Source organism: Hippocampus guttulatus, chromosome 1 (genome assembly GCF_054856545.1).
Source record: "Hippocampus guttulatus isolate MCC_2025c chromosome 1, RoL_Hgut_1.0, whole genome shotgun sequence".
Taxonomy (NCBI): domain Eukaryota; kingdom Metazoa; phylum Chordata; class Actinopteri; order Syngnathiformes; family Syngnathidae; genus Hippocampus; species Hippocampus guttulatus.
The window spans coordinates 2,495,167-2,521,636 of record NC_141261.1 but is presented as its reverse complement, the minus strand read 5'-3'; the positions used below and the strand labels follow the sequence as shown (position 1 = coordinate 2,521,636).

Here is a 26,470-nt window from a genome sequence, read left to right as displayed (position 1 = left end):
TTTCTCTATTATTTTTTTAATCCCCTCGAACACCTGAATGCAGATGAGCCTTCAATCTGCAGCGGGAATTCGCGTCGCTGCATTCAAAGGGCTATCGATTACTAAAACACGTGAAGTTTTTGAATGAAAAGCTTAACAGTGAGCACGTATGGCGGTGATAACTTAAAATCAGTGATTTTTGGCTAGCGTGTTTTCAAAAAGTGACTTAAGTGACAGCTGAATGGATTACAGCCAGCTCTACACTCCAGGAAGTCTCTGCTGATCCGGATCATTCCACACGTTTCCAGGTCAGTCCCGACCTCTCTTTAATTATAGATAACACAGTGGGGAAGGTAAAATCTCGTTTAGCACTCGTTGGTAACATAGTCCTTAATAGTACAGAGGTGATCTCATGCTGTCCCACTTCTCAACTACATGTACTTTGAGCATTGCTGATAAAGCAGTGTGCTTGAAATGAATCCTGTGATCATGCAGCCCTGATGACGCCTACTTTCTGATTTTAGTGTAGTGTATTTGTGTGCAGAATTTTCCTTTGAGTCATCACTCTGCCTCTGTCAGTTTAATTGATGACAGGGGTTGTTTAATAAGATCACATCTGAGAGGGTCCAATACTTAGTCTTCATCTTGTCTCGTATGCTCAGGGTTTGGATGAATATTATGTACAATATTTTTCTTATTTGATGGGCAAGCCCAAAGCCTAGATGAAGGTGTGAAGGCACAGGTGAAAGCCTTTGTTGAATGCAGCACGCGGACTTCCATGTATGTATGGATCTCAAAACTAACTTTACCTTTCAAGTTGACACCACCTGAAAAGTGTGGAAAATCTCCTCTGGCAACTCGTTTGTACCAGTTAAGAGGAGTCCTCAGAGAAATTAAGAGTTAATATTGCAAAACTTGCTGATATTGTACCCTAAGAACAGCAAGAAGGCAGTTTGGCTTTTGATATTGTCTGTATTGTTAGCCCTTCACTTTGGTGTTAAAAACTGTAACCTCCGTTTTTCATGGAAAACACAAACTGGATGTTTTAGTGATTTTTGAAAAAAAAAGTTTTAAAAAATTATTATTTATTTTTCTTCCGATGTATTTCATCAGTTGTATGTGGATTTCCGCTGTTTGCGGGCCGGCCCAGTCCCTGTCCGCCTCTTTGTTGGGGTCCACTGTACTGCAGTTACATTGGCAGATGTCTGAAAGATTTCATACTTAGTGATGTATCCAGCATAATACTTCGTTATTCCGCAAAATGGTCTGTGTATGGTGTGTGCCTCAGCTCCCCAAATTTAAAGCTCTAGTCATTGGAAAGCATCGTTTGGCAATGTTTTTGTAATGGTGATTTTACTACTATGTACAGGTGCTTTTACTGGAATGTTTAGAACGCTAAAATATAAGTACAATACTGTTCATTTGAATGATGTCCGAAATGTAACAACAAAAGTAAAAAAAAAAGTGTATTTATTTATTGAGGTTTAAATTGATAGTTTTTAATCCCGTTGCATTACAGAGTAATTAGATGGATTTTAAGATTGTGATCAAACTGCGTTCCAGTCAGTGTAATTCATTTTGGAATTCCTCATTCCCTTTCAGAATGTTACATTTTTTAGTTTAAAAGAAAATACCATTTGTTCTAATGTTTTCCTTATATATTTATGTATTTATTTATTTATTTATTTATTATTTTCTTCAAGTTCACCATGTCATATGCAAACTGCCTCATGGGAGAAAATAAATCAGAAATGGGTCACTTAAACCGTGTAGGGTAGTTTAAATTCAGCCCAATTATGTTCTGCAAGCAGGTCATAGGTTTTACGCGTGTGTGTGTGTGTGTGTGTGTGTGTGTGTGTGCGTGTACGCGTGCGTGTGTGGGTTTTACATAAACCTCTCAACAAAAAAAACTTGGCCAATTTCCATGAAACTTTGTGGAATGGAGGAGCACCACCGGCCCAGAAACCTACAAAGTACTCAAGTAACTCAAATGGTGTGAAATAAGAAACTGTCATATTGGATTTTTCCAGGAGTTGGCTGGAAGATTGAAACATTCTGACAAATTGATAGAATGCATTGGAAATTGTCTGACTACTGCTGGGTCTTTTTTCAGACAGTACACAGTGATGTGCTGGATGATTTATTTTCCATTATTGTTTTTGAGGTTGTGTCTGTGAACAGCCTTCTACCTACTTACTTTGTTTGAAACCATCCTTTTCCAATTGCAACTGTGTCCGTACCTTTTTTTGTGGTACTCTTCCTCCAGATTTCTAATATATTTTGACACCATTCAACGTGCTCCGACTACCATATCACACCCTGACCTGTTTCAGTCAACAAGTGATGCTTGTGACAGTGTGTGTTGTGGTGGTATGAGCTGCAAAGGAAAATATCCTGAAAGTAGCGAACTTGAATAACATTACTTATTGATTCAGACACCTGTCACTTTGATTTGTGTCCTTCCTCTTCTAAAAAGTGGGAACCCTTCAATGTTAAACAATTATCGCCCCGTTTCCAAACTGTTTGGGCTTGGCTAAATTGAGTCTCTCAGAAATGAACAACTAAAACCACTCTTACTTTATAACTCAATTTTAAACCCCAGTCAGTCTGCCGCCCGACAAGGACATAGTACAATTACAGCTCTAATGTCAGTTACCATCGACATCATACAAGCTTTAGATAACAAGAAGTCTTGTGCTGCTTTAGTTATTGATTTATCTAAATCATTTGATGCTGTGGATCATCACCGACTCCCGCAAAAATTGCAAAGCATACCTTTTAGTAGCAGTGCGCTAAGATGGTTTATTAACAACCTGAGTGGTAAAACTCAGTGTGTGGCATTGGATAGTGGTGCCTTATTCTTACTGTAAGTAAAAATGGGTGTCCCACAAAGGTCAGTTTTGGACCCCGTTTTATTCTCCATCTATATAAGCAATTGAGGCAGGCACTTAGGGCAAAAAAAGGTTCATCTTTACCCAGATGATACTACTTTATTCCATAAACCTCTGTTACTTTCATTTTGTTTGTTTTGTTTATTGTTTATTGAACAGAAAAACATACAGTAATAAATTGACAGAAAGTAAAAGGAAGTAAAATAGTTTAAAAAAAAAAGAAACGAAAACAGTCATCATACAACACAATTGTATGTTCAAAGGAGTAGGAAGAAGTAAAAAATTTATCTGGTACTACCCCAAGGTCATTGAGTGTGGCAACTGTCTGCTTTTGTTCGAGTACAAGACTCTCTTCTAAAAATACTTTAAAATCAATCATGGCGGCTCAAACAACTGTTTCCAACCTTTGATGCCTTTTGACTTGATTCTTCTGTGATGTATTTTTCACCTGATGTCTGCCGTGTGGATGGAATGTGTCAATTGTAGAATAGTTGTTTGTGTGTAGCTTTGTTTTGTCTTATGTCTGTCGTGCTGTCTGTCTTAGGCAGGACACGCTGTGAGAAGAGTTATTGTAACTCAATGGGACCCTTTCCTGGTTAAATAAAGGTTAAATACAAGAAATAATACAAACCCTTTTACTGACAACATATGATTTCCTAGATCTGAAAAATGCTGCTAATGACTATGAAGCTGCATTGGAAATGAGAAGGCTGGCGTTTCAGATCAATGAAAAGACTTATTGTCTTTCCAAGTCTATTCAAACAGTGGATTATACAGCAGGCAGAAATGCAGAGTTTCTAGCGGAGTTGTGTCTTGACTCGCATGCTCTTTATGTTCACAATCCTTTAAGCACATACTTGGTGATCCTGAAATTAAGCTTTTATTTCTGTAATCAGCAGTCATTTATTTCTGAGCTAGCCTCTTTGCCATCTTTTTCTGTGGGTCATTCTGTTTCAATCCACACCATTGTAAATCTCCTAGACTGGGATTAGGGCTCCGAAGGGATTTAGGATTTCCACCCACCGCACACATGTTGCAGTTGCAATTTGTGTTGTGCTTCCATGTCTCTTGTACCTGCCTGACACTGCTGACACTTTCAGAAGACCTCAGCAATTTCAGCTCTCCTGATGCGGCTAAAAAGAAATAATGGCACCGAATGGAGATAAATTGCAGATTTGAAAACAAACTGCTGCAGCAGATTTTTTTTTCTTCTGGTGGCTCTTTGGGATGGAGGAATATTAAGGAGATGGCAGTGCAATAAGCAGGGTTGCTGAAGCAATAACATTACAGGATTATTGACCAACTGTTGCTTTCAAACAGTCAGTGAGAGGGAGTCTTCTGTGATCTTTTTTTCCTCTTTGGATTGTTGAAAACGGGACCCATCCAATGACGCTGCGGATGACAAATGAGATGTCGATTGAACAGTCCCAATAAAACAGTCCTTTTAGAAGACGGACGACAGACCGAATATTTCAACTAGGTTAACGTTTCCGTTATTTTCAATGAGTGTCCACAAGAAGAGCAACTTCTTGTCCATTGGCCCAGTGTCTTCGGGCCTGATGTGCTCAGCTGCTGTGGCCACTATTGACATGCCCGGACCTCCGGCTAAAGAAGCCTTCTCTATCAAAGGCAAAGAGGTGGCGGAATCGAAATCATCACATGTGGTGGACGAGTTCTTCTGGATAGGCTGCAGCATTGTAGCCTTCTCAAAGTGGAGGCTTGGATACATGGGTAAGACAAGTATGATTGATGATATACTGTTTGTGCACATCAGTCCCAAACCCGAGCTTGTCATACCCAAATCGAGCAGTCTCCAGACTTTCTTTTATGCAGCGCTTGCAAGTTCCTTATTGTTGGAATAAATTCTATTATCCGCAACACAAATTCAAATTCTTGATGATCATCAAAGGGGCTGTCAATGCTCACGTTCAGCTACCATTGTTCATTTCTGAAGTTACCTTTTCCACTCTTACATTCCTGAACTTTTAGCCACCCAATATGTAAAAATATGAACCCATTGATGATTTTTTTGTTTTGTTTTTGCTATCATACTGTAAGTGTGGTGTATATTGCCATGGAATCGGTGGTGCTTGTGGAATTTTATGTTTTATGCGACCCTCTGTGGCACTGTAACATTCCGCAGAGTGAATTTCATTACCGTCCTATGATAATGCAGGTTTGTTTAAATCTCCATGCGTATTCATATAAAAATACTTCTGTGATGTAAATATCAAATTCAAATGGAAACATTGAGGAAGGCGGTAACGGAGTATGTCTTCTTGTCTCAATGACAGATTGTTATGTTGCTGTGCCTGGTTCACAACCTTGAAAATTGATCGTTGGAACTCGTCTGCCTCTGTGATTGTTATTCTGTGGACGCTTTTTAATGGGAAGTGTAACTTGTGCATTAGACCTATAGAATTCACTTTGCATTTCTTTACCAAGGTATGACTAACAGTTTTATTTGTCTCTCAGATGTCTTCCAATATTCCAAGCGATGGCAAAAGATAACAAATAAATCCTCAAATTTCACCAAGTAAAGCAGTGGCGGAACTAAATGTAAGAATTGTGATACAGCAGATTGCTTGCAGCTCCTCTGTTGGCTACAGACATACAGTACATCGTGATCCAACGTTCCATGTTTGGCAAACCATTCAGACTGTACAGGAATTCACCATGTTAACAATCCAGGTCACAAGCTGCCTGCTGGTCTGTCTGTCTGGCAAGATTACTCAAAAGAGGTCAACACTCACCCAACTTTGTCATTTAAGACTATTTTTGGGTCGTAAATGCTAGCATTGCCCGGGCCTCGATGTAGGTCATTACCCTGCTGTTACCTCTCTTTTAGCCTTTTCTATATATTGTAGAACTGCATATTATGCCTGGCATCAGGCTTGCTGCTTTTACGTCAGCCCTGAACCTCAAGATCACCTGCGTGTGCATTGGGTCAGCGCCATATGGCATGCAGGCAATCCCTCAAGCTTAACCTGCTGCCATGATGTTGTCTAGTAATTTAACGAGGCACGGTTTGGTCCATCCTGTCACTTTGGCGTGAGAACTCAACTTATGGCATTCTTTGTATCAACTTCTAACCTGACTTTAGCCTCAGCAAATTACATCGTGTCTGCTTCCTGGTTCGAAGTCCTCGTAGACACGACAGCTGTGGCTTCAAGCAGCGCTGCTGTCATGTCATTCAAATACTTAAGTGTAGATATAGGTCATTTCTTTATATGGAAACTGTGTCTTCTCAAGAAGCTGGCCAGGAGATGAATCCTGTCTGTTAGTCTTAATGGCATATGCTGGCCCTTACAGTCGGTCTACAGGTGTTTAACGGCATTAAAGCGTGTGACCGGACGAACCAAATATATTCGGTATTGATCTCTGAAATTGATCTAGAGAAAAGTTGATTTTTCTCTGCTACATTTATTAGGGTGCACTTATATAAGGCAATCAAGCCAATTGGCCTCTAAAATCGAGACCATTTGACAAGTGCTTAATCATGGTTCACTTCCCCGACCTGAACGCGGTTGGAAGAGACCGCCCGACGGTCACTGCATTTGTTTTTTTCTCCTACACAAGCACATAACACGGCAAGGCAACAAAGGTGTCATGTCGCCATGATGATTCCTCCCTCAGGTTTATAATAGTAGTTGATGATGACTTAGTCAAAATAAGCTGCGAAGAAGGTTGCACTAATGTAGTGTCATCGCATCATAGGCGAATCAAGGGAATTTGGGGAACTGCCATTGAATATTTTCTCAAATTTAAAGGAACATTTCCTGATCGTATTATTAATACACACCTTGAGATGTTAAGCTGCAATGTTTTGTACTGTCAATGTTGTGATGACAAGCATTCCCTGGCCTACAATTAAGCACACTACAATTATTTGTTTGATGTTTAATATACAGTAGGTTTAAGGATTTTTTTCAGGCCATGGTCTTTCATTAGTAAAAAGAAAAACTCTTACCTAGCTCCGACAAAGGCTGGAGTGACAGCCGAAACTGTCAGCTAGGTAAGAGTTTTCCTCTTCACCAAAAAAAGAAAACAGAAACTTGAAACCTATTTCAACTAATAAGAAGACAAGATGAACGTCATAGCACGACTTCATGTTTGTTATTTACAGTAAAACCCCCAAAACCCTGGGCACGTGAGTATACGCTAGAGCAGTGGTTCTTAACCTGGGTTCGATCGAACCCTAGGGGTTCGGTGAATCAGTCTAAGGGATTAGACGAATCAGTCTAAGGGGTTCGACAGAGCCTATGCCATGGAGGTTAAGACACGGCCGACTCAACATGTCAATTCGTTATGACACGCAGCATCTTCATTTCTGGTGAGAGGCCAAGATGAATGTTCAGTGTAGGCACATGCACTGTACGTCAATGTCAAAAGAGAGTGGCATAGTCTGACTCGAAACTATGCCATCCCATCTTCTTTTCCCAACCAAATCGACAGCAACTAATTTCATGGATTACTGCCCAAAAGATAAAACATGCAACATGAGATGCAGTCAGCCTGCATCTACAACACAGAGGCAAGTCAATATTAAGAACCCTGTATTATTGTGACCGAAAGGATCACAGTTATTGGTAATATCCATCCATCCATCCATTTTCCGAACCGCTTGATCCTCACTAGGGTCGCGGGGGGTGCTGGAGCCTATCCCAGCTGTCTTCGGGCAGTAGGCGGGGACACCCTGAATCAGTTGCCAGCCAATCGCAGGGCACACAGAGACGAACAACCATTCACGCCCACACTCACACCTAGGGACAATTTAGAGCGTCCAATCAGCCTGCCATGCATGTTTTTTCGGAATGTGGGAGGAAACCGGAGCACCCGGAGAAAACCCACGCAGGCCCGGGGAGAACATGCAAACTCCACACAGGGAGGCCGGAGTTGGAATTGAACCCGGTACCTCTGCACTGTGAAGCCGACGTGCTAACCACTGGGCTACCGGGCCGCCCTATTGGTAATATCTTTGATAAATTGGAAAACAATCTTGTAATCAAAGTTACAATTTTGGACGGTCAAACCTTTCGCCATCATAAAAGCAACACTCCATAAAACTCACTTCAAGTTATGAATGTGACAGTGATACAGGCATACTCTCTCCATTTAATTCAATTGTAGTTGGTCTCCATTAAACAATTTAATTTTGTGCTCTGTAATTAATTATATCTGATCAAAGGCAACTATGGGATCTTTTCATTTTCAAATTTTGTTGAAAAATATTTCATAAAAAAAAATGTTTTTCCCCCCATCAGGCAACTACATACAAAAACAGGTTAATGCAATTTAAAACAGTTATTGAAATCTGATGCCGTTTAACTTGACAATATTGTCGATGATTTAAATTGCCGATCATGCTTTTGAAGGACTTTTCGTCACTTCATCCAAGCTTTAGCTGTTCCTGCTTGAGGCTCATGATCGAGCTTGGTCTGCTACACTCAAGTCAGATATTTGGACGTCAGGGCTAATCCTCAATTTTCACTCGACTGCAGGGAGACTGTGGTAGACTCTTTTCCCTTTGTGGATCCAACTTTTTTGTTTACATGGAATATGACACACAGACATTGAGCCACACACTCCCTCTCTCTTACAATTTTGTTATGGAACATACCTCTTCATCCTTCAACACTACCGGTACTTTGAACCCAGTCAATGTCCAATGACTCTTTTCCTCATTATTTTTGTTTTGCGACTCCTGCTCTTTTGATTTATTATTGAAATAACTTAAATCGTTGATCAGTCATTGTAGAGTTGTCACTGCCATAATTTTTCCCCCCTTATCTTTTCTTTGCTGGCGCAGGATTGTTTGCAAATGTGGATGTTTTTCCTAATTGGGTCTGGGTGCAAAACATGCAATGTTTCTGCATTTTTATTTATTATTATTATTATTATTTTTACATCACGGGAGATCTTTGTTAATGGCACGCATTGGCCAGCAAACTTGTTGGGAAAATAGAATCAACTGGTTTCTGCCATTATGATGAAGAGAAGTAAAGTGAGTGGGACATCACACGCAGGAGCAAACTTTAATGTCAGTCTTCTCTTTTGCTGTTGAGCTCACAGATGGTTGAACAGTCAAATGCAGGTCATGGCCAAAATTGGCCAACATTTCCCCCGTGGATAGGCTTCTGGTCGCAATTTTGTCCTGGTCGCAGATTTTTCTGTTATTTATTTATTTATTTATTTATTATTTGTGTGAATAACGGAGCCTGCTTGTTTGGCTCGCTTGGCACCCTATAATGAATTGGCCTAGGGCGTTGTGTTAGCTTCAGTATTAATTCTCTCAACAGGCTGTGGTTGTGCCAGGCAATGTAAGAGGGATATCTGAGGTCACGTCAGTGTCACTCTCCCAGGCTTTTACTCTCCCTAATGGCAGATGATTCACCAAACTGATTTGGGATGATGTTCGTCATTGTTAGATTCATGTTAGAGAGAGTTTCCTTGTCTTATTTTCTCTGCCTGTATTGTGTAGTCAGCGGTGTTGTGAATAAATGTAGGAATAATAGTACAGCATTCAATACATTGTACTCATTTAAGACCAAATAATTTGCTGCCAAAACAAGCTGTTGTCAAATGCGCCATCCAATTCCTCACAATATTGGTACCTTGAAGCAGGTGTGTTATCATCTGCTGCCCGTCATCTGAATATGACATGTTGACGTTCTCACATAGCTCAGGAAGAACGTGGAGGATTTTTTTTATTTTTATGTTGTTATAACTGGCTTGTGCAGTTAGTTGCAGTAGTTTCGCTTCAGGCTGCGCTTTATTCTTTTTATTTTTATTTTTTAAAACATGTCAATAGAGTTGTCATTGAAATTTCACTTCTTCTTGGAAGTATGTCATTATAGATGTTTTTGGTAATATTTCTGCCAGGGGAAATGTCATTGTCCTGTGCATTAGCCTTGTTACTGTGGCCGCGACGTGCCGAGAAGGCACAGGAGGCTACAGCATTATTTGCAAATATGATAAGGTTGACTACAACAAACCTGCAATTGCTTCCTTAAATTGTCACTCACTCAAACACTTCTAGGAGTGATTAATGCAATTGCAACAAATTCATGATGATGGATTTATTTGCCAAATTACTGATTAAAAGCCAATCCATCCATAGTTTAGTTTAGTCTGAAACTACAACACACACTCTTGTCAAACTACATTGTCTTTGATTGAGACACGAGCTCGGACCTGTTCAAGGTCATGTGGACTAGCGGTCTGTTGTCCTTATTTATTTAGAATGAGGCATTTTCTGAGGCCGCCAAAATTGCTGTATGCTTGCTGGAATGTGACAGTTATTTGGAAGGCCGCATGACTGCAGCCATTGGGGCTTGTAGCTATCCTACTCACTGCTGAATACGACCCCATTAGCTTCCTGTCGAGTTAGTGACCTTTTCACCCGCAAATGATGTCAAGGACATACCCTCTATTCTCAGTGTGTTTGATTTTTATTGCTGATGGATTCCACCCCTCCACTTTGCTGGATTTTTTTTTTTTTGTTTAAACTGTTTTAAATATCATATTGTAACAATGGTGTTGTTTATCCAATCCTTTTATTTGTTCTTGCAATGAGCCACGCCTGAATCTTGTAACATCATATAGGCTAATGCATTTACTTAGCACCACCTTTTCAAATTGTACTACACACAATGCACTCCCTTATTTGAAAAAAAAAACATGACGCATGCTTGGAGGTGATTGTTTATCTAATTGTCAACTTTCCATCTTTTCTGACGCTTTGTTTTGTCTGTTTGGTTTTCTCCCCAGTGGAGAAATGTATGAGCTCCATGCAGATGGGTACCCAGATGGTGAAGCTTCGTGGCAGCTCCAAGGGACTGGTGCGGTTCTTCTATCTGGACGAACACAAATCTTGCATCCGCTGGAGGCCGTCACGCAAGAATGAAAAAGCCAAGAGTGAGTGTTGTTTTCCTTGAGATCACAATGTATTCACACCTGCATTCACGCTGCAAATATATGGAGGAAACGTGCAACATTTAATGGGGCAGGCTTGGTTGATTTCCATTCTTTTTCGACCCTTTTCTAAACTTTGACATTTCATTTAGTCTGGATAAAATATACTGGGTAGCTGCATCAACTACTGCAAATAATGGAATTTCACAGTCAATTTCATAACCCCTCTGGGCGTTGAAGTATTGTTTTATTTTATGACGCAAAAAATTATTAACCCATTTTGCAAGACTTTCTCTTATATCTGAATTAATGGCTTGTGTGAGTGAGCGAGGGAGAGGGAGGGGGGCGAGAGAGGGTGAGATGCGGGCGAGAAAGGGTGAGGCATGATGGTTAAGTTTGTGTCCGATTTTTTAAAGTTAGAACAGTTAGTTGAATATCTGTATAGCTGTACGTAGGTGCTTTGCTGGTTTGCTTCAACTACATTCCCCTCCTAAGGTATTGGAACAAAGAGACCAATTTTTTTATTTTTGCTGCAGGCTGAAAACTTGCACATGAAAGAATGAAAATGAGACAACGGTCAACCGATGAGTTTTTCTTCACAGATACTATATTTACTGGTGATCTGAATATGTTGTCACTTTGGCGTTTATATAGTGGAGATCATTATTTGTAACAAAGATGGTGCAATAGGATGAAGTGACTAAAAGCCTCCGAGCCTGATTTACTGGCATCTCAAATTGAGCTTCCATGCTAATATATTGCATGCACCATTTGGCGGGCATGTTGTGGGATATTTAAGATTGCAGTCTTTTACAAAGATCCCTAAAAGTGGCTGCAAAATTGCGTGTTCACGCATTCTAAAAGTTTGCATACGTGTGCATCTGATCAATCACTCTAGTGGACGATTGTTCTTCATTTCACATTTTATTACATACGACGACGATGTCACATTCAATTAAATGTTACGATCGTTTTTAAATAACATTTTAAATGTTAAGTGTTTTAATTTATGCAGTCGGCTAATACGTTGAATCAAAACAAGGAATTGACACTGTTAAATGCAAACACATATATTGTAACCCAATGTGTATGGATCAGAGTCAGGCTGGACCAGAGGACTCCCGGGACACGTGAGACTGCTACAGAAAATCTTGCAGGTGCCCAATCTGGTGGAGCTGGCTTGCGCGCTCCTGGTTCACGTTACTGTTTCTGAAGCCGGACTAGTTTTCAAGGCTTATTAGTTTTGACATTTGACATGATATTAAATTTTTTTTTTACATTTTTTATTAATGGAAACATCCATCCATCCATCCATTTTCCGAACCGCTTGATCCTCACTAGGGTCGCGGGGGGTGCTGGAGCCTATCCCAGCCGTCTTCGGGCAGTAGGCGGGGGACACCCTGAATCAGTTGCCAGCCAATCGCAGGGCACACAGAGACAAACAACCATCCACGCCCACACCCACACCTAGGGACAATTTAGAGCGTCCAATCAACCTGCCATGCATGTTTTTGGAATGTGGGAGGAAACCGGAGCACCCGGAGAAAACCCACGCAGGCCCGGGGAGAACATGCAAACTCCACACAGGGAGGCCGGAGCTGGAATCGAACCCGGTACCTCTGCACTGTGAAGCCGACGTGCTAACCACTGGACTACCGGGTCGCCCTTAATGGAAACATCCAAGATAAATAAACCGTTTAACTAATTCAGATGAATACCAGTAGATAAACAATTTGTGAACGGGATCGAGTCAGGTACAGTCTGTTCGGTCACTACAGACACACACTAGTGTCAGTGTTCGGTAAGTCAGGTTTCACCCTGTGGTGTCTAAAGCTGTAAAATCATCCCCCCGCTGCAGCTTATGAAAATCATCTTACCCTCGCAGTAAACTGGTGTATTTCATTCTATGATTCATGAGCTACAGTGAGGAAAAAACATTCTATCCATAGTGAAAACCACATGGGAGGATGTAGTATACAGGAGCAGCATCTCAAGTGTCTCATTGAAGATATTATGCACCGGTAAGGTTAGTTTACGTTTTCATCTCGTATATGGTGCAGACTTGAACGTTCAGCTAGACCGATGCATTATGTATGGAAGATTATGTCAGCAGTGTTTCATTCATGTCATGTTGTAGGAATGAATGTTGTGGTTATCCACAACACATGCCTGGATGCTTCTTTTTTTTTTTTTTTTTAATACGGCACATAGAGAACAAAAATCAGATGCTTTTCATATCTTTGCGCTCTTTCGGTAAAATGCCTTTACATTACTCTCAGTATTAATAAAAGTTTGCCAAGATTCTCATTCTTCTCTTTTTCCTGCACCAGTCTCAATAGATTCCATTCGGGAAGTGTGTGAGGGTAAGCAGTCCGAGATCTTCCAACGTTATGCAGAGGGCAGCTTTGACCCCAACTGTTGCTTCACCTTGTACTACGGCGAGCACATGGAGTCCCTTGATCTCGTGTCTGGCACCGGCGAGGAAGCGCGAACTTGGATCACAGGCCTCAAATACCTGATGGCTGGTATCAGTGATGAGGACAGCTTGGCAAAGAGGCAGCGTACACGAGACCAATATCCTTTGATGGTATTGCTTGCTGTGGCTGCTTGTTGTTGCATGTAACTTTAACCATGTACCGTACTCTATATTGCACATAAATGGACATTTTAACCCTCGCAGGGACGGCGGCGGCTACAGTGAACAGCTTATCAGGTTATCAGGGTACAGGTTATCCTTATTTCTGCATGAAAGGGTTACAGTAATGATCTTGGCTTATATTAGCATTAATAAATGGCAATATCCATTTCCCTATATCTTTATGCAAACTTTCTTTAACTCCCTTTGATATCACGTGGCTAAAACAGACCTTCACGGAGGCTGATAAGAATGGTGACGGAAGCTTAAGCATCAGTGAGGTCCTCCAGCTCCTGCATAAACTCAACGTCAACCTACCCCGGCAAAAGGTCAAACAGATGTTCAAGGTACAGTAGGGGATATCAGATGTCTTCACTTTGTGTTATTATTGAGTCCATAAAAATACTTCCACAATTTCCCCAATTACGCAAATAAACCTTTTTTATTTTTTAATTATTAATGATATTTGGCCAAAACCTTACTTTTGAAGACTAGACTACAATCCTAATGACTGTGAGAGTGTTTTTCAGCTTCATACTCACTGTCATTCCACCTTGTCTAATTGTGGTTTGTACCCCATTAGATGGGCGCTAACTGTTCACGGCACAGCTTATTTTGGTACCCTTTACAGCTTTTAACAATTGGAAATGAACACGATGAGAAGTATCTGTGATTTCAGGCCACCTATTGTCAGTTTTGTTTCAGTCCAATCCGAAAAGTTGTCGAATTCCTAAATGCGTTTTAGCACACTTAGCCAATTTGCAACTTCAAACACACACTTGAAACGGAAGTTGTATCGACTTGTTCAGAAATAAATTGTCAATAAGCACAAATGAGGTAAATAGATAACATCTGTAGAGCCGTAGTAGCACATGACCTGGTCACTAGCTCTCATCTTCAGGAGGATTAGCACACATTGCCACGTTAAGCTAGCCTTCCGCTCACACTGCAATGAGCCTGCTTACTGGATTTAGTCCATTGCTCTGAAGACGGGCATCCATATGGTGCCTTTTGTGCTCCAGATGGCTTCTAACGTAACGCAAGGTTAACACACAAGAGACCAATCTGGCCCGGTGTGTTTCGATGAAGATTTGTGTGTTGACAATCTCAATTTCTGGGCTTAACCTACTTACCGCGAATCACCTGTGGAGTTGATCCCTTGGCCACTTTGAAGACAAGAAAGGGCAGTTCCCTTGATAATCTACTCACAGTGTGTCGAAGAACACTGCATGTTTTATTTACTTATCTGCACCATCATTTTGATTTGAAATCAAACAGTCACACCATATTTATTGTCTTGTTGAAATTAGCCGGTTTTGAGGAAGTGGCCCGACCGAATGCAAGTTAGCTGCTGGGACCAGAGGTGATTGAGAATGTTACGCAACACATGCTACAACACGTTTGTGTCACAGACAGTGTGCATATTGAACGTTTGAGTATGTTTATGGAATCAATTACAAAATCTATATCCTATTGAATATGTTGTTGGAATTGTAGTAAATGATTTTCTTTCCCAACATGCAACCTGTTTAACTCAGTTTGCCAAAGACATGTACTTAGATACATTTTTGGGAAACCCTGAATAAGGATACTATTTTGTGAAATCTCAACTGCATATATGCTGCATAAGGTGGCTGTGCTATTTACAATGGGTGAATGGGGGGGGTGAGTCCAGGTACGCTATTCACATGTTTATTCAGAAGCCTGACATCAGTCGGCAGGAACGAGCGGCGGCACCTCTCTCTCTTGCAGCGCGGGTGTAACAGTCTCTGGCTGATGGAGCTACCCAGTGCTGTCAGGGTGGCCTGTCCATCATAGCTGTTAGTTTAGCTAGCATCCTCCTGTTGCCCACCACCTCCAGAGTGTCCAGGGAGCAGCCCGGGACAGAACTGTCCTGGTCGTTTAAAGTCATTTAAATTACACTTTGATTCATTTATAGTTTCAATTCACATTCATCGTGATGGTCTATAAAGCCAAAGTCTGTCAAATTTAGTCATTGTCCAAATACGGCTATACCTATAACTGTGCTGTAAATGCAATCTGTACTATCTTAAACCTGTCAACCTGCTCTTCCTGTGTCCATAAACAATGCACCTAACGGCCTCAACTGCTCCCCAGACACTGCAGCAATTGAATGCATATCACTCACTGAGAACTTTGGACGACAGAACTCGTAAGAATTCACAATATCCCATCGCTGGTGAGCTATTTGTAGAACAGGCATTCGGGCTACTCATGTGGTCCTTGGTGGCCTCTGTTGTAAAGTGTGTGTACTCTGCGCTGGTGTTGGACATGGCCTGAGCAAGTGTAAGGTTTAGACGTTCTGCCACAGAAGTGTGACTCCACCAGGCGTGTCTCCAAGCCACTTCTGCTTCGTGGGGCCGCGCAGCTTGGCAGAGACCGACCTGCCAAATTGGCAAATGTGCACCGTGCCTTGCAGTGATACAAAAATCAGGATCTGCTGGCATTTGTGCCAAGGCGCAGATGCGCTATTTACAAAAATAGAGCCCTCACAGTGAAAGAGGTGCGCACCACTGGGGTGGTGGGCACTATGCCTTGCCCAAAGGCACCTCGGCGGTAGCCAGCAAGCATGCAAGTATCTCACCAACAACTATTAGTAGTTCATGTTTTAAAAAATAATGTATGCAGTTGGTGACAATTTTCAAACGTTAATAAAAACGGTATACCGGTAACATATATTTGTATTCTACAATACAAATTCCACTGAGACCGTAGGTTCTATTCTCGTAGACGGCGCAAGTACGCGCGGCGTGAACCCATTTTCATGTCAGGGCAAATCTTGTTTACTGTGTTTGGGGATTTGGCAGACCGTGCTGCACCATGCTGTGCGTTCCAGTTGAGCGAGGGCGTTTTACGCGATCCTGGTTACAAAAAGTAGGCTAGACTTTAGGCCAGCTCGGAGCAAGTCTAAGTTGTGGCGTCATGTAATTTCGGTGAATTTGGTTGAGGCGCAGGCAGAAAAATTCTGCGCTCTGCCTGTATGGGCAGTAGATTGTATTTCATTCATAGACATGACACTGTGCATCGTACCCCATGAATCATTGTCGACATAAATTCATGCATCGTTATTATTATCATCATCTTTATTATACTGATTCAAACATTCTTTGCGTTAGACTTGTGCTTCGCACAAACGTAGGGCCTTGAACATAGTGAAATAGATTTAGACAAACATGCTCAAATAATTAGGAAAAAGATGAAAAGCCATTCCAACATTACCCAGTAAGATTCTGAGAGGGGAAACTTTGGATTCCCAGCTTAGCTCGTGTCAAACACCAAAACAAAACACAAACTCAAAATAAGGAGACCGCTGTGTGCTGCTCAAACTGTGTTCTACTTTGTTTCCAGCCAGACACATTTTAAATTTGGGATTATTTTTATGACACACACGAGCTAGACTGATATAGTTATTTTTGGACAGATTATTTTGCTGTTTTTGGTACTGAAGTAGGCTGAATCCTTAGCCTGTGGCATTGCTGTATTCTAAACGGACCAACACAAAAAAAAGGAGGCTTCACTACTGTTGCTTTGCTAAATGATTTATCACAGCGGACTTGTGGATGTAGCTGTGAAGGGAAAGCTCTGTTGGAAGAGGCAGCTACAGCAATTCTTACTAATGAAATAATCCATATTAGCTGCTGAACTAAAATGCTGAGCGGAAGCCTGCTAACAAGTTAAGTGCCCGCTTCATACATAATGAATTGGAAAGAGCAAAGCGAGATTGATGTTTGGTGTTCAATGAACGTAGTTCTCCAACTGAGCATTTGCTACGGTGATATCTGCGGAAGTTATGTTCACACTAATAAGATTGCTTCTGAAAAAAGTTCATCCTGTGCTCTGACTTGAAAATAATGTATGCTGACTATGGTTTGTTTTCAGAACAGGTTTGTGGTCAGTAAGAGAGGGTCTCTTTGAACAATAATATCAGGAATCTGCACAATATGCCAAAGTACTATGCATGAAGTTGACTCATTTGCCTGCACCGATTTTGCAGGAGGCCGACACTGATGACAACCAAGGAACACTGGGATTTGAAGAGTTCTGCTCCTTCTACAAGATGATGTCGACTCGCCGAGACCTGTACCTGCTCATGCTCACCTATAGCAACCACAAAGACCACCTTGATGCAGATGACCTGACCCGGTTCTTAGAACTAGAGCAGAAGGTACTCACATTGTTTAAAATAACACAAGTGCGATTACAAATAGGTCTGTTTCATGTGACAAAGACTGACTTGGAACTTTGGAGGTTTCTTTGGTTTTGGTTTTGGTTTTTCCAGGTGCATGTTTTTGGCATGTTGCATATGAAGCTGTTTTGCTTTACTCTGCAAGTTAGCATCCCACAGTATCAACGAGATTTAATGTGCCGTTTTGGCGGAAGATTGATGCGATATACCAGTGGTCCCCAACCTTTTTTGTGTCACGGACCGGTTGAGACAAGTACATGCTTGTTCACAGACCGGCAACCATTTTTTTAAAATTGCCACTTTTAAAACACTGCAACTGACAACAACGATAATTCTAGAAAAATTCAACATTTTATTAACCGTCATTCCTTTCAAACCGTGTTGGTCCACTGCACAACAAATGTAGAATAAAATAAAATATCACAGCGAACTACTAAGAAATGAACCAATTAGGAATGATAAATACACCTTATAATGTAAACATAAGCATTTTGAAGTTACGATCCTACCTACGGCATTAGCATCATTGCTACTTGCAAGTGTGACAGATCAAAAGATGACACGATTGATTGCTGCTTTCATCCGGTGGCTGCCGGCTCGTTATTAGCGACTAAACTGCTTATGTTTACATGGTCCGGCTGTGCAATCTCTGCTTTCAGTTTTTTCATGCTTTCCACTTGATCACTTGGGTGCTACTTGTTCAAATGATTCAACAGATTTCTTGTATTGTCTTGTTTTTGACGGCATAGCACGCACAACAGTTCCTCCTCTCCGGCACACTCTAGATGCCGCTCGGGAAGTCATGTTTGGTCAATTTGTTATTATTACTTTCTTCGAACTGCTTCTTTCATTTTTTGGTGTATTCTGTTTATTTCAACTTGCAAACCAATTTTAGAAGGACTCAGATTGGTCAGAGTCGCGCACATTTCCGCCTCGTCTGATGGACTACGTTTGCTCACAGCACAGCTTACAAGTCTGTCTCTGTGTGGCCCGGTCCCAAACGGTCCGAGGTCCAGCACTGGCCCGCGGACCCCTGCTGTATACCATTCTGTAATGTTTGTCAACAATAGGTCTCAGAGTACATCCGGGTGGCAGAATGTGACAGTATGCTATCCATTCCACATCAAAACGTCATGACTGTGCCATTGATCCAGGCGACCGAAACTGACAAAGTTTTAGGTCCTTTGGCTACATATGAGCAAATGGGTGAACTCTATACATTTCAGAATTCATATAACCACTGTGTCAGCAGTCACATCCTGATGGTGACCCAATTCCATTATCAGCAAAAAAATGCCTATGTTACAAAACTGCCTTCACCGCACTTGACAAGTGATGGGAGCTGATTTGGAGCCGTTCCTTTCCTTCTCCACACTCATTCTCATTTCCACCTATTTTAGAGTGAAGAGCGACTTAACTTTGTGGAGATTTTTATCTTGGACTTGCGGCAGGATGACATATGTAACCAACTTTAGTTGGCGCTGCTGAAGTGGCGCTTAGTGTGAGAAAATGTAGACAGCATGAGGTTCTACATACGGGAAATTTCCAGTGCCCTTGCCACACTTGAGTTGAATCCATAAAGCTTTTTCTCTTCTCGAATAACACCCCTGCACTGCACAAGAAAAAAAATGAATTAATAAGCGTGACGGCAAGTTGTTCATTAAACAACCAGACTGTGCTCCTTGCTCCAATTAGCACCCTTGCAGGGCTTCTTAAAGACGCAGAGTCATTTTTTAAGGGAGAATGCTCTGTCAGCAAGTAGTCAGCTCTCCTATGGCTGGTGATATCTTATTCTCAGCATCTAATCATGAAATTGCATTTGGTTTTTGTGAATAATTGATGCCATTTGGTGACGTGATTATGTGCTAGCTACAGACCTTTGTCCAACATTTCCTGGATATGACTTTTGTTTGTTTTAGGATCCCACTCAAATAGCTCTGAACCAATCAGAGGATGAATAATGTTGACGTCGCCCTGAGCCTTCTAACTGGCTCTGTTTGTTGAATCTAAAATATAATTGTTTCAAGTTGGTTTAAAAAAAAAATACAAAATAGAACAGCCATTTGTATTTGGCATCGGCCGGTTCTGAAGTCCCTGGGAAATCTTCATTCTTATGACAATACACAGAAGCTGAAATCTGATTGGACAAAAAGAACTAACTAACTAACTAACCGGTGAGCTGTGCAACCAAGACAAACGCAATGGAATGAAAATAAAAGACTGTTGGAAATAAATTAATACAATTTCATGTATAGAATTGAATTGAATACAACTTTATTGTCAAATGTGCTGTACGTGTAAATATGGGTCAGTGCTTTTGATAGTGTTTAGGACACCGGTGAAGGCTTTCTAAAGTGTTCAGTGTACGCCACTTGCTCTGCAGAACCTGATTATGTACTTGTGTTCGATTATACTGCATGTCCTGAACACAGACTACCCAGTGGAACTAATATCCTACCAGGCTACAATCCTGTGCACTTGCATGGCATAGCCTGTCACAGCGAAGGCAGTGACTGACCCAGAATTGTCCAACCCCATTTAAAACAATCAATACCTGTGGCCATTTCACACCCCACAGCAGTTACCACAGAGAAATTTAGATCACTGGGAGGAAGACACTCATGCATGCAGCCTGTTCTCCGAACTAATAACAACATTTTATTTTATTTTATTTTATTTTTTCCAATAAGATGTCACTACAACATATATGCAGTTGCATTTATTTGTATGAATTTTCATACTTTATAGATGACCAAAGTGAGCAAGGACCATTGTTTGGAGATTATCAACAAATTTGAGCCGTGTTCAGAGAACCAGAAGCAAGCCGTTTTGGGAATTGATGGTAAGAATACTGCACTTTTGTTCTTATATTTAAGCTTTCTTTTTCAGATTTTCCAGTCAGCTCTCACTGTCTTTTCATAAAATCCACCAGGACTGTTACCTTTTCAAGCATACTCTCCTTACTGTTTTTTTTTTTTTTTAGAGGTTTATGGTTCATACTGAATTTTTTTTTTCCAAAAAGACATACGAATAATTCATGTCATCTTAGCAGCCCAAAAAGACGATATACAGTAAATCAAAATAGATCCATGTACCCCTCCCCTCACTTCCTAACCTTAAAGCTTCAAGTCATTGGCACGATCACGATGTACTTGGACAACCAAAACGGGGACATTAGAAATCTGATAACAAGGATTAGCACTACAGTACATGAATCTTTTCTTCATTCTTATCCGGTTATCAGCAAACAAACACACAAATAAATAAATAACTACACATTTGATCTGGCTAACCAGCTGTGTCTGAGACAGAAAAATGTGTAAATTATCCAGAGGTGAGGGATCGTGTTGTACGGCCGCTCTCTCACATACTGCAGGGTATATCAGTCTTAAAACAGTGTTATTTGATTGTGGGATGATTTTTTTTTTATGTCTGCGAACCCATACATACATAAAACAAATTCACTCATTATTTTCAAAATCATTTGGATACATGTTCACGAGAACAAATCCATAACTCGACCCTCGGGCATACTCTGTGTTGGATTACCTGACTGTATGTCAGAAAAGGAGCACGAAAACAAAACCTCGATCATCTTGGTTCTTAACAGCGCTTTAATCTTCTTTCAGGGTTTACTAATTACATGCGCAGCCCTGCTGGCGATATCTTCAACCCAGATCACTACAGTGTTAACCAGGACATGAGCCAGCCGCTGTGCAACTACTTCATCGCTTCCTCACACAACACCTACCTGATGGGAGACCAGCTCATGTCCCAGTCCAGAGTGGACATGTACGCCTGGGTGCTGCAGGCCGGCTGTCGCTGTGTTGAGGGTACTTTATTCCCCCCCGCCACACTTGTACTGTTCAAGGACAGTCAACGCAACGATACAGTCATTAACGATCTTATGTATAAGATATGTATTCATATTGAAATTATTAAATGACATTTGACTCTGAAGGTAAGACTTTCAAAGTAGTACTCCAAAGGGTTAAGTCCATTCTGAAAAAATGCTATTTTCAGCAAGCTTGCTCAATGTAAATGGTAATTGGGCTGTCACTTATTCAGCACATTTCTACCTTTGGTACTCAAAGCGCTTTACACTCATTTACCTACTGATGACGGAGCATCAGGAGCAACTCGGGGTTCTGTATCTTGCTCAAGGACACTTCGATAAGGTCACTATAGCCGGAGATTGAACCCCCAACCTCTGGGTTGGGAGATGACCACTCAATCGCTGAGCCATGTTGCCCCCCATTATGCCCCCATTATACAAAATGGGGATGCAGGGGGCATGTTGCCCCATGTTGCATTTGTTTTTGATATTACAAAACTGTGCTTAAAAACAATAAGACACTAACGATAAGCTTTGCTCATTCTCCTATTTACTACCAAAGTTACAATTTTCAAATTTAGAAACTCACCATTTCAATTTACGATAAAGAGGATGATAAAAATGTGGTGGTGGGAATCTTGCCTAACCTATTATAAAACCGGTCATCACCCACTCCATTAAAAGACCAGCACCAATAGCAGTGCACAAGAATGTTCACAGATGAAACAACGGTAATAGAAAATGCTATATTGGGATATACAGGAGCCCAAAAGAGAAGTTATTTTATGCATTATATATTTTTGAAATTAATTGTCTGATTAATCGGGCATCAGCATTTTTTCTGCCTTACGTGGTAATCAGCCTCATAAATCTTTATCAGTTGGGCCCTCGGGAAAAAAAAAAGCTACCAACAGACCCTCCTGCTAGCAGACAGGACATGTTACCCACATTATCATCAAGGCCTTTAAGGTGTCCAAATTGGCATACAGTAGATGTGTTGTTTGTATCCTGCATATTCCTTGAGTACATTGTGTTACAATTGATGGGGTGCACTGTGGAAAAATGCCCAAAACAGTTGACATGTTATTAAATTGGAGTTATATCAATAATGCTAAGGAAATGAAGCTGTGGTCAGACAAGGTCAGGTGAAGCAAGGGATAGTTGAGACTGTATAAGGTCTGACCACTAGTCCAATTAATGCAATATTGCCTCATGCCTTGGTTTTGAAATGGCCTGTTCTTGCATTTGAAAGAGAAACGCTGCTGATTGTCACGTCTCTCCTGTGCGCAGTGGATTGCTGGGATGGTCAGGATGGCGAGCCGATTGTTCATCACGGCTACACTCTTACCTCAAAGATCCTCTTCAAAGACGTTATTGAAACCATCAACAAATATGCCTTTGTCAAGAATGAGTATGTTATAACACACACAGCTGCTCCACTGTCATGACTGTTAATTTGCCATAGTGTAGAATCCAGAGGTGGGCAATTTACAACATTTTGCCAGTCCCATCATTTGTAATTTGTCAACAGCCTGGGCACCCATCTGTCATCGTCTGTCCTTTTTTTTCAAGCCGAATCAAAGTCAGTACTTCATGTTATTTGACCACGCTTCCGTTATTGCTTCTGTCAGTAAACCCGTCCATCTAAAAAACACGCCCATTTTATGAATAAGGATGGAGGATAGACAGGCAAAATAGGGTAAAGTGCCCATCTCTGACCACTACGACTTCTACTATTACTATTAATACTTATACGAATAGTAAGTGTCGGACAGTCGACAATAAAACATTTTAAAATAATAAAATACATATGCGTATTTCAACAAAGCAGTAAAATCAGCAATTAACTAAAAGCCAGGTGACAACAGTGAGTTTTCCGAAGCAATTTACAGACAGATAATGATGCTGTCTGTCTGAGGTCTCAAGGCAGAGAGTTCCACAGACGCTGAGTTCAAATGGCAAACACTCTCCCAACCTTGGAGACCAGATGAGGTTTATGAACCTACTAAAATCCCAAATGACGTTCTTAAAATCTCTTCTAAATGTCACAGGTAGTCAGTCAGGGAAGGGCAGTAAGGACTGATGTGATGTGCTCATGTCATTTTGTGGAGGTTAAAAGTCTCGCAGCAGCATTGTAGGTGCAAAATGTTCTCTTTTTTTTTTTTTTTTTTTGCACACTCAGATTCACACAGACACCGTGTGTGGAGTGAAACCAGGTTGCCGGCATACAAGTAGTAGTCAGGCGAACGAACCACTACTCTGTTATCTTAATAATTAAAAAAATTCATAATTAAAATAGTAATTCTCTGTTAGCATTAAAAATATTTGTTTGTCAGAGAGTCTACATGCGAGTGTATGAACATTACAGATACATAAAATGTGGTTTCGGTAATGACCGACACCAGGGACGGTGGCTAACAGTAGCCATAGCAACCCTTTGTCTCTCTCTGGGGAAAATCGGATTTTTTCTGCCAATTTCACATGGATGCAGTATTCTGAGACCCCTTGATACTTTGCCACACATATTTTATAGTAACTGCATATTTGAAGAAGAAATGTTTCTCAAACTCAATGCAAAATGTAAAATAATCTCTCTTAAGTAAAGAACATTAAATTCTTACAGTCAGTGTCAATCAAAACTTACTTTCCCATCATCGTAAGCCAACAACATGGCTGAGAAGTTATTGTTTATTATACCATCCGCAGTCATGGTTCCATGAAATAAAATGAGCATTTATGCCAATCTTGCACAACACACTTATAACACAAGCAGAAACAAGTCTAAGTAACATTTAGAATTCGTGAAGAATTATGAGATTTTTGTGTCATCTTCCTGTATGGAGTTTGCATGTTCTGCACGTGCTTACATGTGTTTTCTCCGGGCACTCTGCTTTCCAAAACCATGTATGATCGGTTAATGGTACACTTGTAAGTATAAGGTGGTTCAGCTAACGGATGGCTGGATAGATGTGTATAATCACTCTTAATCAATGTTAGTGAGCGAATCGGTGCGTGAGATCGATGTAGACCGTGAGACAATTCACAAAAGCAAAGCCACTACAAAGAAAATTATCGACTAAATGAAGCTCAGTAAATTATTGCTTTTCAGTACTACTAGTTTTTGCTTGATTATGAGTGTGATGGGGATTGTTCTGGATATGGGTGAATTTTATTTCTTGAAACCAAGGCTGGATGTTATGATAAAGGATGACGTACGCACGGCCACCCCTCATTGAGATGTTGTCTCACTCTGACCACCCCACTGAAAAATTTCAGGCTATGCCCCTGACCAACATTGTTAATGTAGGGCCGCTGTATGTTAAACTTTGTATACAGTATTCATAAGGTCAGCACAAATGCAGCCAGCAGAGTCATAGAAGTGTCATACAAAGTAGATTCTCCAAACGTGTAACTAGAGGAGGCAGAGTATCATTTCAGATGGCGATCTGTCTTCTGGTACGTGTTGTGGTGGTGATGTGTGATTTTTAACACATTAACGTCATTCGTCTCTCATGGGTGTTTCGTTTGTTAGGTTGTTGTGACTGCGACGGCCGTGGCTCTCGCATGACACAACTTTCACACTTTAACCCGTCGTGCCACGGAAGTGTCCACGTTTTGCGTCAGTTTGTTACCATCTGTATGCACGGAGGATTTAGGACATATCCAAACATTGCAGATGCAGTCATGTCTACTCACACGTCAACAAGTATGCGTGCAAGGAGAGACTCCTCCCCCACCTTCTCTTTTGAGATAGCCGCCTCAGAAGGTGATATTCCCATTGACACGCGCACAGTCTGGAGGATGTGCAGAACTCTATTTTTAGAGCGAAAGGCGGAGAAATTTTCCATTTGCCGGGCTCGTCATCCTTTTGTCTTTTTGAAAGCATTATCGTGGGCACTCTAGTCCACCTGAAATCGGTCAAAATAAGTCAAATCAAAGGATTTCTTTCATATCAAAGGACAATCAGATATCCTAGTAACCAGACGAACAGCTCTTCAGAGGACACACACGGGGAAAAATTGGAACTTAAAGCTGCCAGCGGCCCATTCTAGGCAGCAAGGAATCTATTGTGTGGAATATCGCATCGATCATACATTAAAAAAAGAACAGATGTTTGTCCACATTTTACCATAAGGTGCTTTTGCTATTCATTTCCCGTTGTGGAACGATAGTACTTGTCACTTCCTATTCATATTTCGGCGATCAGTTCATATCAAACCCCCAAAGTGAATTGCTTTCGACATCATATCAACCTGGTGGACCCAGGTGCATGACATTCCAAACAAATGACACCATATTGTGTGTGTGCTCTCCAGCGTTTCAGCCCCATAATGCCAATCTCCTGTGTGTCATTTTCTGCCGACTACCAGTTTCCCAGTCATCCTCTCCATAGAGAACCACTGCAGTGTCCCTCAACAAAAAAAGATGGCCCAGTACCTCATTGATATTCTAGGGGACAAGCTCGATGTTTCCAACATCAAAGCGGAAGAGTCTGGATGGCTACCATCACCAGAAAACCTTAAGGGAAAGATCCTTGTTAAAGTAAGTTGAGTCTGTTTTAACACATTTCAATCTGAAAGTAAAAGAAGTTGTCGTTTCAAACGGCACTTCAAAGGTAGCGGATTCTGAGTATTGAAGTAGTCCAAATCGGTCGAATTTGTGAAGTCAATGGCAGTAACTTGAGTTGATGCTGAACAAATAAAAAAGAAAATCTGTGCGTATGATTAATGGAAGTATTAATCGATAATTTGACTGAGAGTGTTTTCAGGTATCTGTTCTTTTTTTTCCAACAACCTTTTAGGTTTACACCCGACATATGAAAACATTTAAATCTCCCTGGATGAAAACATGACTTGAAAAGTCAGTCGTATTTGCACTCTTGATTTATTGCAATCTTAGTTCTGACTGTATATGGTGTTGAAAAAAAATGGGGACAGTTGCGCCATTCAGGAATATAAATCGGGGACAAAGAACAAAGGTGGAAATAGTTTCAGGGAAGCAAGATATTC

At 41.0% G+C, this 26,470-nt stretch overlaps 1 protein-coding gene across 9 annotated transcripts in view; it reads left to right on the top strand.

The window, feature by feature from the left end:
- plch2a (phospholipase C, eta 2a) overlaps positions 1-26,470 on the top strand; it is a 114,057-nt gene that overhangs the window by 70,172 nt on the left and 17,415 nt on the right. For 6 of the 9 annotated variants that reach the window (XR_015103578.1, XR_015103586.1, XM_086135500.1 and 3 more), the window contains exons 1-9: positions 3,921-4,601; positions 10,641-10,787; positions 13,115-13,358; positions 13,637-13,766; positions 17,435-17,605; positions 20,375-20,468; positions 21,256-21,459; positions 22,752-22,872; positions 25,832-26,003. Coding sequence is in view for 7 of the 9 variants with exons in the window: in XM_086135500.1 (XP_085991626.1) it covers positions 4,373-4,601; positions 10,641-10,787; positions 13,115-13,358; positions 13,637-13,766; positions 17,435-17,605; positions 20,375-20,468; positions 21,256-21,459; positions 22,752-22,872; positions 25,832-26,003 (1,512 nt within the window). In the remaining 2 variants the exon portion in view is untranslated. Of the gene's footprint in view, positions 1-3,920; positions 4,602-10,640; positions 10,788-13,114; positions 13,359-13,636; positions 13,767-17,434; positions 17,606-20,374; positions 20,469-21,255; positions 21,460-22,751; positions 22,873-25,831; positions 26,004-26,470 lie in introns of those variants that run through there. The other 3 variants (XM_086135580.1, XM_086135641.1, XM_086135722.1) reach the window with 1 other exon arrangement.